This window comes from Scomber scombrus, chromosome 13 (genome assembly GCF_963691925.1).
Source record: "Scomber scombrus chromosome 13, fScoSco1.1, whole genome shotgun sequence".
Classification (NCBI taxonomy): domain Eukaryota; kingdom Metazoa; phylum Chordata; class Actinopteri; order Scombriformes; family Scombridae; genus Scomber; species Scomber scombrus.
In genome coordinates this window covers 18565914-18581974 of record NC_084982.1, presented here as the reverse complement: position 1 = coordinate 18581974, position 16061 = coordinate 18565914, and the positions used below count along the sequence as shown (strand labels likewise).

At 39.2% G+C, this 16061-nt stretch overlaps 1 protein-coding gene across 1 annotated transcript in view; it reads left to right on the top strand.

Moving 5' to 3' along the window:
• The window catches only part of LOC133992868 (E3 ubiquitin-protein ligase SH3RF3-like), a 103731-nt gene that overhangs the window by 83184 nt on the left and 4486 nt on the right, over positions 1-16061 (top strand). The window contains exons 6-8 of the mRNA XM_062431646.1: positions 3941-4111; positions 8081-8370; positions 13043-13368. Of these exons, the coding sequence (XP_062287630.1) occupies positions 3941-4111; positions 8081-8370; positions 13043-13368 (787 nt within the window). The remainder of the gene's footprint in view (positions 1-3940; positions 4112-8080; positions 8371-13042; positions 13369-16061) is intronic.

Sequence of the window (16061 nt, the reverse complement as noted above, 5' to 3'; positions counted from 1 at the left end):
CCCACCTGCGACCTGGGCTTTAAGTTACTCTCTTTTAAGTTTTTTAGCAGAAAATGTGCCTGAGATCCAAGCATGACTTCAGAATCCACCTCCTGGCAGCGATAAAAATATTTCCTCTCTTGTGCCCGGAGATATTGGCCATGTTCCACCACCTCTGCAACCGCATTTACTCCTCCACTGGTCAAGGATGAAATCCTACTCAAAAAGGAAAAATACAGTCACACACTCTTCCCTCAGTTGTGTGAAGTTTACATTAGTGTTTCATAACAAAGCTTCCAGCACTAGACCTGTGGCTTGTACTATGCAATTTATTTCACAGCATACTGAATATTCAGAGGAACACAGTTCATCGCATATTCGTAATAATATTTCCTTCAAAATTATCAAAACAGAAAAAGTCAGTCTTTTGTTAGGATCTGGTGCTGTAGTACAGTGGCTCACAGCCTTTTTTGCTTATGGCTCTGTTGAATGAAAGATGACTTATTTTGTTTTTATTTGAATAATGTTCAAAGCCTTAAGGAGATCAAATGCAGTAATTCCCAATAAAGAAAGCAAAAATTAGAGGAAACCTTAAAGTAAAAAAATGTGTGTGTCAGAAATGTGTGGGTTTTTTTTTTCTTTTCTGCTGTTCTATCTTCTCAAGTGCGGACAGGTGTTAGATGGGTTATACGGCTCAGTATGAATACACAGGACAAACAAAAGAGGGTTGCATAGTTTATCTTTAGAGGCTTTGCTATCAACATTGCCATCTTCACAGGCTGACAGTTTCTTAAGTGGATAAACCACCTGACACACACTCGCAAATACAATTAAATTCTTGCAGAAATGTAACCTCACAAGTCTCATCCAGATGGCTGGTGATGAACCAAAACTGAGCAAGAATGTTCTATTATTTACCTGATAATTAATCCACCAGGTAACTGCCAGAAAGATTTGGGTATCCTCAAGCTGAGTGTCTTTGTGCGGACCAGTTTGAGTGTTTAAACCTTGAGACTGAGGACAGCTTTTGATATTTTTGGAAAGTGAGAACATTTGGTCAGTCCGCTCGTCTTCAAAGGTTTGGATTTGTTTTACAGTGAACGAAGGTCCTCACAAGTACAGACATTGTATGTGCGCTGTTTGCTGTTAACTGGTGTCTTGCCTGCAGGATGTGAGTAAAATACAGAAACATTGTCAGCTTTAATAATATCACCTTGTTCCAAGTAGCGCAAGGAAGAGACACACACACAGACACACACTCACAAACACCCACATACACACACATTCACTTAACACACACACACACACGCAGACACGTCCGGAGTGGGTTTGTCTTACTGATGAGGTCGGACGTTTCCATCTTGACCTGGTAACTATTCCTGTTGCCATGGGAAGACAGGAGACGGTCCCCACATCTGTTACCATGGCAACGGGGGGAGGCAGCACATATAGGGCTTGTTTACTCTGTGATCTCATCGTCTGCCACTACATGCTACGAGTATCTCCCAACGACGGGACCAGAGAGTCATTTATATGTAGATAACACAAATGCAGTCCACAATACTCAATACATGAACATAGTTGAATACAAAGTAAGATGCTAAATACTTCATTTATTGGTGTACCTGTTCGTTGGCAGGCTGACAAGGACATCCTTTCACAGCATCTCACACTATTTTGAAAGAATTTAGTTCACATATATATTAAATCAGCGCTTTCCTCTGACTCTGATAATCAGTCCTTAACAATGATTTTTATAGAAGTTGTGTTATTTTTTATATTTCTTGTTATATAATATATATCCCAAAAGGCCATTAATTGTGGCTAACTTGCCAACATGGATTACTATTAATTCTGTGGAAATTGGTCTGTTGAGATATTGATTCACTGATAGGAAAATATTAAAGGAGATTTATACTTTCTATTCCCAAATGATATTATTGTATATACAATAAATATGAGGTTGTTATTGTGAAAGAAAATGTGTTCCCAGATAGCTTACTTGGTAAATAAAAGTTAAAAGGGATGTGTGTAGTTTGTTTGTCCCCTTCCAGAGACAAAGTTCACTATTTTCTAGAAATTGTTGCTGCTATCAGCAGCATTATAACTCACTGTGTATGTGCATTCACTTAGGTTAGACAAATAAATTGGGTGTCTTCCAAAATTAAACAAAGGAAATGTTGTGTCTTCGGAGAATAATGGGTGCCGACCCAAAAATCACAAAAATAGCAAATGAAGTCGTCAGCACTCGCAAACAAGTATGTACCACTTTTAATAATGCACAGAGCAGCAAAAGGAAATGGATGCATCTCTGCCCAAGGCTCTCCTCAGCGTTTCTGATACATTTGGGAGTGTGACCCTTATTAAACAACAGCCAAGGACCGTTGACTAACGAGCTGATACAGATCATCAAACCATCATCATCAAAAGCTAGTAAGAATAATCGTAGTAGAAAAAACTGAGTCATGAGAAGAAATATATCACATTCTATTATTGCAACAACCAAATAAGTGAGCAGTTGATTTTCATATTAACAATAAAAAATGCATGTGTGTAGTTATGTAAACTAATTATGTGCAGAACCTTTACAGAAAATACAAAAATATATAAATAATACCCATCTTTTTTCGCACAAAACAGGACAACAATTCATAATTTAAGCCCACAGGATACTCAGCCAGTAAGTAGTGTATCTAATAGGCCTCTCTTTGGAGAAGATTCCTCTCCCTATCTCCTCCTCCCATCAGTGGCCTAACAGCCTAACATCTTCCAAAGTCACACTGTTTTTAATATATAATTCATTCTTTGTGTTTCCTCTGACAGGGTTTCCTTGTTGAGCTGCAGCGGAGGAATAGTAACAAAGAGAGAATTTTGCACTAAAAAGACTGTAACTCTGGAAGACATCCACTTGATTTGTCTAACTCAAACTGCTGACGCCTTGTATTAACTTCAGATGAACTTTTGAAAGCATTTTTGTACAGAGCAGTGAGTGTGGAGGGGAAGCAAATTAGGAAAGGAGGAAGGGGTATTTTAATGGCCGGTATGAGCAGGAAAATTATCACAGTGAGCAAAAACTGCTTCAGTTTTCATAGGGGCACCCGATTGTTGTTTTAAGACACACTTGAAAAACAGTAAAGTTATATTTTATGGTTAAAAAAAAGATAGTATATAATCTGAATATATTTGTCTATTTTCTCCCCAAATAATCCCGATTTACTTAAATAAACCTCTCTTAAATAGTAGCATCACTCCATAAAATGCGCATTGTAAAGAGATTTTGTTGTTGTTGTGTATATTTAATCAAGTTGACCAGTTACTGATATCTGACATATGTATAGCACCTCCCTCCCTCCCCTTCCCTGTCCTCTTTTTCTAAGAGAAGCTCACATAAAAACTGGTGAACCCTCAGGGAAAATAGACGGTATATGATGGGAGGGCTGGCCTTCTCTGTTGTAGATCAAAATGTTGTTTGATGGTCTAATAAAGGAGTTGAAAGAGCAACAGCAGTATATGAACTCTTATTCTTTGATCCTCTGCACTGTAGATTTCATTTAAACAACTGAAAATAATACATGTACAAAATACCCTCATAACAGTCTTTCTTTTTTTTCTTAAACGTTATGAGAAACTCTGGAAATCTGAGAAGATAAATTAAGAATTCATTAATATTTGCCTTCTGAATCAATTGAGTCAAGTCTTACCCCCTTCCTTGCACTGACAGAAATGTCTGCTTGTTTTTCAAAGCATTGGTTTGTTAATATTTACTCATTTGTTCATTAATTTATTTGCATTTTGCATTGCGAGCTTTACTTTTACTTTGCATGAAACATATTAGAGATAATCCACATGTAATTGAAAAGGGGAGAAAATTCATCACTCGTGTTATATAATGCTTCTAACAAACTTTTAATGGTTTTATTATTTCACAGTCTACATTTTTCTGTTTCCTTTGTTCCCCCAGATACCTAGCTCTGTACGCCTACAAGCCCCAGAAGGCTGACGAGCTTGAACTTAGGAAAGGAGAGATGTATCGGGTGACAGAGAAGTGTCAAGATGGATGGTTCAAAGGCACATCATTGAGAACCGCAGCCTCTGGCGTCTTCCCTGGGAACTACGTCACCCCCGTGTCCAGGTCAGTGAGCTCAGGTGTGGGCATGCAGGGTGGAGCGAGAGTGAAGGGTGCAGCGGTGATACAGCTGCCCAAGGGACTTTGTCATCCGTACATCCAGATCAAAGGGGTGGTTGGATGTTAGCAGTGATATTAGTGGTGCGTAGCTGGTGATGAAGCTGGAACTACAGTCTCTCAGTTCACCCAAAGCTCCCAGAGGTGGAAAAGTGACTCAGCGCTAGATCATGTAAGCATATGCGCACGTTTATTTCCTAGAGCTATCACGTTTCCTGTCAAAGTGTTCTTCGACAAGGGGCCCTGGTTACCAAGAGGTTTGAGTCTGAACGGGGATATTTGTGTCCTGTCAAAGCCGATACTTCTCCCCTGCATTTCCTGTCATCTCTCTACTGTCAACTCTCCAACAGTCAAAAAATGCCTTAAACATACAAAAAATATGAAAATAGTAGCAAAAATTGTTCTTCTGCAACAAAACAGCTTACTCTCCCTACCTCACTGAAGTAAACGGGATTGATGCTTAGTGGTCAGGAAGCTCTTTGGCATCTCTACTGAAATTTTAAGCATTCAGAGTATTTTATAAGCTGTTTTAAATTACTGGAATTACAAATATTTGCTCTTTTCATATTCATATCACTCAGTTTATGTAGTCTTGACATGAAAAACCAGCAGTGCAGTATAATCAGTAATTTTGTCCTCACAAAAAAGGCAGTGGTAGCTCCAACCCAGTTGTTTCCATAGGACATTTTTATGGTAATCTCTCGGCTCCAACTGAACCCGAATACAGAGCTGTGTAATTTTGGTACTTGTTATGGCATGTAATTGCACTTGTTTCTTTTGTGCTCAGGCTGCCTCTTGTCACAATGGCAAGCCCAAGTAGCAGGTTTTTTTCTGCTGAACTACATGTATTGCTGATAATGTTCTCTTCCTGATTCAGCCTCTTCTCTACACTGTGTCCCCTCTGTATGGTTATTATTATGGTTTCACTTCTGGCCACAAAATTTCAAAAATGCAGGGGTCACATCTGTGAAGGAACTATAAACTGCTGTAAGCACTTTTAGTGTAGTTTGTTTTTTTAAATAGGAATATAAAAATGTGAAAAGAGGCTATAAATTTAGGTTTTAAGATACTTTGTAAAAATTGAGATATTTTAGATTTGATTGAATTACGGCTCTGCCTTTCTAGTGTTGTGCTGCTGCCACAAACTCAGTTGATCCTTATCATTAACATCCTTATCGTTATCATTATTATTGCCATCGTCGTTACGTTTAGCATACTAAACACTTTTACTCATAGATGTAAAACCACATAAAATAAAAAAATGAGGATGCTGAAATCATATTTGGCAATTTAATTACCCTCATTACTCCTGTATGCATGAAAACATTTGCAGTAGCTGTGCATCTCATCTGTATTCTGCTCCATGATGCAGTCAACGAAAAAGAGAGTGAGAGAAAGGAAGAAAATGAAAGCAAGGAAGACTGCAAAAGTGAGGGAGGGAAAGATAATGAGAAGATAAAGAGAAAGATATGGTACTGTAGGATAAACAGAGAAAGAAAATGAGGCTGGAAAGTAGGGAGAGAAATGGTAAAAAAGGAATATGTTGGAGAAAGAAAAAAGGCGAGAGAGGCAGAAAAGAATGGATGTAGTGTGCAAGAAAAGATAGTTGAAAGAATAAATGACATAGTGAGGAGGACAGAGAAGGAGAAAAAGAAAACAAAAGGAAGAGAAAATCGTACAAAGAGATGAAACGGCTGCAAAAACAGCAGGTGTCCCTCTCCAGTCGATATGAATGGCTGCTTCACATTCTGCAGTTATGCAATTTGAGAGAGAGAGACAGAGAGAGAAAGAAAGGCAGGATGGGAGAGTAATCAAATGAGTGACAATTTGTTATTTTTATGCAAGCATACTCGCTTTTTCTCCCGCTACCCCTCCCTCCCTCCCTACTTACCTCTCTCCCCCTCCTTTGTCTGCAGTGCAGCTCAGAAATTTCTCAATATGATAATGAGAGGCTGCCAAAGACACTCACACACACTCACAGGGTGGTGTTTCCATCACTTCTGAGGACACTACATTGGCTTACAATAACAGATAGGTTAAAAATTTTCCAAGTCTCCAAAGAAAATTCAGGAGCACTGAAACCAGTTTTGCTCGCTGTAATCATTCCTCCTGTTCAAACCGACCATTAGAAGATCCTCTCCAGACGTGCTTACAATGTAAGTGATGGGGGACCAAATCCACAGCCCTCATTTTGAGCAAAATTCAAAAGTATACCGAAGATAATATGAGGTTTCAGCCATCGGAGTTAATCAAATACGGTGGATATCTTCCACAGTTACAGTCTTTTTAATTAAAAAAAAATCCTGCTTTGTGTCTTGATGAGCTGCGGTGGAAGTAAAGTAACAAAAAGAGGGAATTTGGCACTAAAAAGACAGTAACTTTGAAAGATGTTGACAATTAAAAGAGATCTCATATTGTCCAGTATGAACAGGAGGAATGATTATAGCTAGAAAACAGTATGTCAGTGTTCATTTGGGCACATGGCCTGACCCATTAATTAACTATAACCTATTCCTAAAGTTACATTAACAAAGTACTTATTTTATCCCAAACCTTGATCTTATCCTAAACCTGTGTTTAAAGTGTTTTTTGTCCCTAAACGTAACCACATGGTGTTAACACATCATAAAATATCTTTATATGTGGTGGTGATTTGTAATGTTTTAGAAGGCACAGAGAAACGATTTCATCTTGCCGACAGGGGCGTCACATCAGAAAATGCTTGTACATGTTGTTCTGGAGTGCATGGACCAACAAAATAATTTGTTGTTCACTTGTTGAAACTGATTTATGTCTCCACAACATGAATAATACAAGTACACAAGCGCACCCATTCTAGAGAAATTGTCATTCTTTTTGAAATATGAGAAAACCTCTGCACACTGTTGCGCTTGCTGCTGGAATATTTTATAGTGTCTGTTTGATCAGGTATATATGTAGTGTATATATATTGTATATTACAGACAGAAAAGTCATAAACAAATATATATTCCAGCAGTAAAAGGGATAGTGTGGAGGAGTTTACTTATTTTTATTCAACGCGGGCTTTACTCCGATGCACCTGTCATGTATTCAGCTGTGCAGAGACTCTTTCAATTTTTTGAGCACACATCATTCTTATTAAAATGCAGTTTGAATGTTTACATATTTGAATTTATCCAACGTTAATATTAACACATGACACTGATCATTCTGATTATTTTACCCTCTGGCAAGAATACAGTTTTTTCAAAAAATGATTCTCTTTTGAAAGTGTGAGAAGACACCCAATAAATGCTGGCTAAAAAAAATCACTATTAGCAGCATGTTATGGTGTCTGTTTGGGCCTTTAGAAAACTAAGTTGAACCCAAAGACATAATGAACAATTTAAGATTAGAGTACATGGATGGTGTTTGTGTAGAATCTCTAATCAAAAGACTTTGATTTCAACCTGTTTTTTTATTGGCACACACACACACGTACATACACACACGCAAACTCACACACTAAAGCCATTACTCTGTATACGCGTGACAGGGAGTCGATGAGCAGCTATAAGAGTGTGAATACCATCGAGTCAATAATGCTCACCTCACTGTTCTGCCATTCAGCACTCTGCAGACAGAAACATGAGCAGCCTGCAGCTCCATATGTTACAGTCGGACACCATGGTCTGCTGGTCAGATAATAGCACTGAGATCATTCACTTTAACGGAGGATAATAGTGCAGCTCCTGTTCTGCTATCATTGACTAAATCCGTCTATTAAAATTTTGTGCTAGCACAAAATGCGGTTATTGGCTTTACAGGTAGAGGAACCAAAGTAATATACTATATGACAAGTGCTGATGAATGTAAAAATCAGTATATATATCATCTTCTTATCATTTGAAACATTGAATTTCAAGTCAAAATCCATCCTCCCTCTCTCCTTTAAAGGGCTCCTTTTGGAGTTGGTGCTTCCCGGGGCTCCTGCCTGTCCAGTCCAGTAAGTGGAGGAGGAGGAGGAAGTGGGTGTAGTCAGTTGGGGAGTAAAATATCTGACCCGTCGTCCCCAGGGTCCCCGGGGCCCTCTTCATCCCGTCCCTCCACCCCACTGGTAAACTCAGCCAACTCTGTTAACACCGTCAGTCCCGCCTCGTCGCCGCAAACTGCCGCCGCCCAGCTGAAGAACTGCCTGCGCTCCAGCCAGCACACAGTTAACCAAGCACGCACCTCAATGCAGCTGGGTAAGCAAAAACACACTCTCACACACACACATACGCACATGTACACACTTGAAATGCACAAAGAAGCTTTTTAATTTCTGTGTATTTAAACAGATTCATTAAACATTGAGAGTCATCCATTTTCTTTCTATTTGAGGAGTTGATTGATGAATCTCAATCACATGTGCACTCATTATCATGAATTAACATAACGAAACAGGCCCACCACACCACAGCACCTTACAGTACAGCCGGCCATCTTCTTGACCAAAGTAGTAATAGTGAGTACTAACTGGGTGGTGCAGGTGAGGTACAAATTAATAATTAACATTGTGCAAGTGAAGCAGTTGCATTAAAGCCTCCCGAAATGACATAAATGTGAAAGAAGAGGTGAGTATTGTTACAGCACTCCAGAGAAATGATAATCAAGTTAAAGGAAATACTTTCAACACTGGAGATGTATCTGTGTCTTTATTCCCTACAGCATCATGTCCACTGTTACAACAGCTCACCAGCCAACAGAGTCCAGATCATTTGGGACATTGCAGCATTTTATACCCTTAGTCTCTGATTACAGAATAATAGAATATTGATCAGCCATTAATTCAAGTAGCCCCTACGCCATGTAAAACATTTGCAGGCTTATGCTCACAGCAGCCTCTTTAACCTTCAGCTTCATCAGTGCCGTTAGTCATGTGTAGAAATGTCTGGAGAAAAAAAACAGAGCAATAAATCAGAGCTGCAAAAAGTTGGATGAATGCCCAAATGAATGAGAAGGTTGAAGTCCTGAAGCCCAGTTCACTATGTCCAAAAGTATGTGGACACCACATCGTTAAGCGTCTTATTCCAAAACCATCAACATTAATCTGCTCCACTCTTCTAGGAAGGCTTTCTGCCTGATTTTGGATGCAGAGATTTGCTCTCATTCATCCGCAAAAGCATCTGTGAGGTTGGGCACTGATGTTTGTTGTCGGATCTCTGTAATGAGAACGGATTCACAAAAAGCAACGTTGTCTTCAAGAGTTTATTCTGAAATCATACTTGTATGCATGCAGACTCAGTGTGTGTGTTAGATAAAGAGCCTCAAACACCAGTCAAACAGTCATATGTATACTAGCAGCAACGCCTGTCACCAAAAGCTACAGAGCACTCTGTCACCCTTAAGAGTATTCGACCTTGGCTATTAATTGGTACAACAGTTACCCCTTTTTTCATCACTTTCCATTTGCTGGGAACTCGGAGTTGAAAGTCGAATCACAGCTTTACTTCTGATACATTTCTAGGCTTTCTCAAAAAAGGGTTATTGTCAAAGCTGCTTCTTCTAGTAAAAATCCTTGTCTGGTTTTGTTCCCATTAAAAATACTGTGGCAATCTTGTTACCCTCTGATGCACAATTTTAGCCTTGGTCTTTCTAAACAGTTAAGTTAACAAGTTCTCTGCACACACTTCCAGAAACTAAGTTATCCTTGGTCACATAACCTCAACAAACCCTTCTGTTATTTTGATAGTTTCATGCTAAGATACAGAATGATTGAACATGGTGGAAATTAAACATGTGCAGTAACTGTATTCAAACATGTGCACGAAAGACATTTAAACATGATTATACGTGTAGCAAGTGTAACTTCCATCACATGTTTCAACCCTGTCTCCTAGAAATTACGTTTATAGACAACTAAATTGTTTTCCCGGTTATATTGTGCTCGCTGCCTGGATCATGTTCACAGATTTGTTTGAATGATTAAAGCGCTGCAGTTATATATCACGCTGATCTGACACGTCCTGAGTCCCACTTGTGGTTAGGTTTAGGCAATGAAAACACGTTCAGTAAGGTTAATGAAAGATTGTCCTTTATATATTAATAAACATCTTGTGCTTGAAGTTAGTGTTGACTTTTTTCTGTATTAGACCAAGACCACGATCTTTCCCTAACTTTACCCAAGTCCTACCAGTGCCTAAACATAATCGTAAAAAGATTAACATTGCTGTAATTTCTGCTAAGTTGTCTCTTCACTCATATGTTCAATAGCAATATATATGCAACTTGCCAAATACTTTAATTAACAACATTTCTAATTATCAGGGTTCTTCCACACACCAAACTGGGGGACCTATTTGTTTATGGACCTGGCTTTGTGGCATTAAGATTTTCTATATATGGAGCTAAGGGACCCAAATATTAAAAAACCTAAGACTAAAAGTATTTGGCGGCCATATAGTGTTTGTAGTGCTACACTTATACGGACTGAGTCATATGCACCATATCTCCTATCAATTACAATTCATATGAAACCATTTTTTCAGCTTTCTTGCTGTGAAGAGACAGTGGTAACCACTGAGCCTTCGACCTGCCCTGGAAACATAAAAATATGTTTCCAGGGTGCCATAGCAGCCTACTGGTAGAGCTGCGTGCCACATAACTGCACCATCCGCAGTACGATTCCAGCAGCGGACCTTTGTTGCATGTCATGCACCTCTCTGTAACCATGTTTCCTGTCTCTTTATAATGTTCATCCGTCAAATAAAGGTAAATATGCAAGGGTGGATATATTGCCTGTATCTGCAAAGTACAGGTACAGTTAAGGTTTACATTTTCAGTGTTTTTTTATTTGGAGAAAAGTGGTTTATGTTAAATAATCCTATTAAGGTTGAGTACAAGTATCAGACTGAATGCAAACCCCTTTTAATCGAATGTAAAGTACCAATCCACACTCCAGCTTTCCTCTGCACTATGTGATCCCCCTCAATCAACCCTAAATATGAGCCACAGCAGAATAGTTGTACTGGTACATACTGTGCTTGTACCAGAATAATTTGGCCCAATTGCAGTGTTACAACATACACACACACACACTCACACACTCTTCACATTTGCACATAACACAAAAAGACGTGCTTAGATCACATAGTAGTACTGTTTGCGCCTGTAGTGTGCACACTGACAGAAACCCCTGCAAACACACACACACACACACCTGTGTCCCTACAAGGTCTAGATTATATCAGTCTTGTTCTCCTTTCAGAGTCTATTCATCTCTCAAACACCCCTTTCTCTCTTTCTCTTTGTATTTTTTCCTTCTCCCTTTGAGAAAAAATAATAGCGAAGGTTTCTTTTTGGGAGGCTATAGAGTACACACTGTGAGAACACTTCCAAGAATTACACACACAGCGCAGCTACACACTCATTCTGGATGCACACTCCCACGTACACACACACACACACAAGTGAGACTCACAAACACACAGCCGAATGACATCAGTGCTTTTTGTTTTATGGAGGCGTAATGACAGAGCTTCATGCCTTTCTCCCTCCACCTCTTTAGCTTTTCTCTCTCTGTCCCCCCCCCCCTCTCTCTTTCTCTCTCTCTCTCTCTCTTGATCGCCTGCTCTCTTGCATACACACAAACACATGCACACATCTGGTCTCCATTACAAAATAAAGTATGTGCATAGTTCTGCCATTTGGTGGTTTTATCACATGACCAGCGTGCCTCTCTATGGATTTCTGCTTGAGTGCTGCAGTTTAGTGCAGCAGGTGGCTCAAAATCCTGTGTGTGTGTATGTGAATGTGTGCACACAGTGTGTATTTTTGTGTATTATCCTCATGAGCACCAAATTTCCTCTTACAGTTTGAAGGCTGAGAGAAGTGCTCCAAACTCAAGACAATTCAGACAGTTGTTTTTTACTTCAAGGGTTCAGTGCAAAGTTAGTGCTGCTTTTGTTGCTCGTATTCTTTCATTTGAAGGAGAAAATAAAGAAACATACTCGTGATTACTTTACACATTAGCATAAATGCTAGCCAGCCTTGAGTTCTCCATTTACCTTCAAAGTTGCTATTTTGACACATCTCTAACAAGTTTAATGGTTTCACTTTTGGTCCTCTCAGATTGGCCTGTTCCGTGTTGGCGGGTTCATCTCTACAGACCAAAGTTAGGTGAATAAAAAACTGTTCAATTCCCAAAAGTTGTAATTAAATGTGTCCCAGCACCCTGGCATTACTTATGGTAACACTTTAGTATCGAGAGAGACATCTGTTGAGTTCATTCATCGTTATTTCAATAACACTGTGCCTTCTGTCTTCAATTATTACATTTAGCACCATTCACTACTACGAAACAAGGAGCGGCCATAAACTTCAACCTGCATTTTCATGCCCAATTTAGGATTTAAAAGAGGGGTCATTTTATCTCACTCATTTATTAGCTTTTACTACCTTTCTATGTTGAACAATTTGTAGATTATGGTTTGCACAGGTGAGCACAGGAACATTGAATACAGATATTTTGCTCCTGAATTATGATGTTTTTGTGAAATTTGACTATTCGGGGCCACAAGATTTTCAGCCTTTTGGCAGCACATCTCATTTCACAAATATTTCCTTTTGCTTTAATCTGTTTCCTATTTCAATATTGTGCAAATAAACAAACATTTTAGTTATCTAAAGTTCTCAAAAAACTATCCAGGAATTAGGTCGTATCTTGCAGATCATCCGACTTTGAAAGTGTACTTCTATAATAATGTTAATACTAATTACTATTATTGAATATAAACCAGAGATACAGTCTGTTTTAAAAACCAACTGTCTCCTCAGATATTAAGTAAAGAGATAAACTCAGACAAAATGTTACCCTCTTAGTCACTGAAAGCTCCTCTCAGTTATACTAATATAAATGTGTGTCTGTGTCTGTTTTAGTCCACAGTCCCCCTGCTGGAAGTCCAGAGCGCCCCATGGTGGCCATATCTCCCCTGCGTCCTCAGATCTCCTCCCCCTCACGTTGCCCGGGCCAATCAGGACGCCCTCTCTCCATGGTCTCTCCGGGACCCAGCTTAGGGCCCTCACCCCTCTCGTCCCCAGCCTCACGGCCCCTCCCTCCCCTTTCGTCTCCTCTTTCCTGCCTCACACCTCCAAATGTGTCAGCGGCGCTCCTTAATGGGGAACAAGGAAGTCCACTGCACACGCCATCCCCAGGACCCTCCCACGCCACCACGCAGGGTGGCCTTGCCCCCAAAGCAGAGAAGGTAAGTCTGATCCCCTCTAATTGTAAGAAAGTCAAAGAGTCAGATATCATTAGCTTGTTTACATATAACTAACATGGAAAATAAGAGCAAGAATAAAAAGTATAAAATGTCACTTCTACTTAACTTTGATTTCAGTTGTTTTAGTCACCCTTTAAATAAAACAAATTCATTTTAACACACCTGAAAAGCTTAATGTTCTGTCATCCAGATTTCACAGTTTTTTGGATGTGAAGTCTATGGTGTGTGTAAGCATGCATGCGTGCGTGTGCTTAATGTGCCAGTAGTCTCATTCACCCCGGCAGCTGGCACAAATTTTGAACGCTATCCTATATGTTGGTAGATGTGCAGTGTTAAAGCTCTGGATGTTAAAGTGGGCTGCGCTGACAGTGAAGGATGGCACTGAAAGCTCGCATCTGTCTCAGCTCCATTTGTTTCACTGTTGGCTCCACTGTGTGGGACAGCTAATCTAACTACATGGCTAGCTGACAAACAGCTCATTGACTATGGAACAGCAGGCCGCAGCCTTGTTTACATCTTCCCATTCAAAGCTGGCTTGTACTTGTATTTTTTAAGAGGTCTGATATTAATGAATGCTCTCATCTTACCACAACTGTGAATATGTTGTTTTTATATGAAGTGTATGGCCCTAAGAAGCATTCTTTTATGTTTTGGGAGGATTTTTCTTTAGCTGTTTATAAGGTAATAAGTGATAATTGCTTAAATTAGCTGATACTCTCAAAAACAGCCTCTCAGTATGGATTTAGCTGCAGTTGTAGAATCCAATGATGCTGTTTCAAGATTAAAATTTAGAAGGAAAACCAAAGTGCTTATCAGATTTTGGGCAGGGTAGCTTAATAGATCGAATTTAAAGATAGTCGGTATTAGCACAAAAAATCAGCTATTGTCATCTCCTGTCCCAAAGTATCATATCTGCACATTATCCCTTTAAAAAAATGATCACTTTAAGGATTTTTTTCAGTAGTGATATTTGCTGCTTTGAGCAGGGCAGAGCAACAACATCAGGTTTAAAGTCAGGGTGGAGATGATGCTGCACAGTCAATCTGTGTAACAGAACATAGAGGAAGTGATGGAGCAGCTATGATAACTGTCTGGTAGACACATTTAGTTTAATCTCTGTTCGACATGCTGTCTTAAGTGCCGCCAGCGTTACAGACACATATCATGTCGGACATTAAGACTGTTTCCAAGAAGTCTGAAGTCACAGCCAACAGTGATGGCAGAGTTTCAGCAGGTCATAAAAAAAGTCTTAAAATGTCTTGAAACACTTTGTTTAGCTGCATTTAATATATTCAAGAGCTTGAATAGTATTACATTTTACTTTACTGTGTGCTACGGTGTTTACATGTTGCTATCCTTATGTATTTTTCAACTCCAACTAGAGACACTCCTTGCCTTCGATCAACAAACAGACAGCTGTGAGCAGCGAAGACAAGTACATCAATCAGAATGTGCGATTACCGCGATCCGTTTGATTATTGCATTTCAAACATGTTGTTTTTCCCTTTTTCAGTCTTTAGTTTTTCCTTGAAATCTCTTTTCATTTGTAGTTTTGTCTTTCAGATAATATACCTTAAAAGCATTCGAGTGTTGAGCGTGGGCGAGTAAATGGCAGAATGATTAGGTTGGTGGGTGGATGGAAGCTGGTGTCTTGAGCATCTTTCCTCTCAACCCTGAGCAACCCTGGGTCTCATTTCAAGCTTAAATCATCAATGAACTCAACATCAGCACTGAGCGCTAGAAGTGATTGTTTTAAAATACTATATTCAGTATGTGCCAGTGAATATTTTTACATTTGGAATGAAAGAAATGCCAGAAAGTCACAGATGATAACACAGATTTATTTACAAACCAGTATTTATAGATGTGGAGGGAACAGAGAAGAAAGAGAGAAAACAGCACAGGTTCAGTTCACTCTCACTGTCCTGCCAGTAAGCTGCAGAGCAAGGCAGTGTGAAATTAGATTTAACTTGAATGACAGACATCAGATGAATTTATGAGTGTATGCTGCCATCTGGTGGCTTATTTCAGAACAACGGCAGCAACAGTGTGTATAAGTAGACACACACGTGTAAACACACATACACACACACATAGACACAATCATAGGAGGCAGATTAAACCTTTAAGCCTACAGATGAAAGAAGAGAGCTAGTGATGATATGTCAATCTTATTTTCACAACTCGTTTCTGCTGCCCCCATGTGGCCATAAGATCAGTTAATGTAGGTTCAGACAGAGCATCCATATAGGTATCAGTTAATTTCCTGTCGATCAACTAATTGATTAATTGTTTCAGCTCTATTAGTGATGTATCGTCTGTTAAGAAGATCACTCTTTTGGTTGTAATATTTCTACCAAATTGTGTTTGGGGAAACTCTGTCAATGATAAAAGTTTATTGTGTTTGGCCAAATATTTTACATTTAGATAACAAACGGGGGTCATAAAATGATGAGGGGTTTAATATACAGAAAACAATAACTATAAGTCCCATGTACATTAACTATGAGTATCTATGACTTTGTTAAAGTGCCCAGATGAACGTATTAGCTAAATATGTAACTGGTGGTTTCATAACAAAATCTCTGCAGAGTTGTGTTGTCTGTTTTCCTGAGGTCTGGATTTTAGTCTGACAGATCATTACTTTGATCATTGTCCATGTTTACTGACAAATT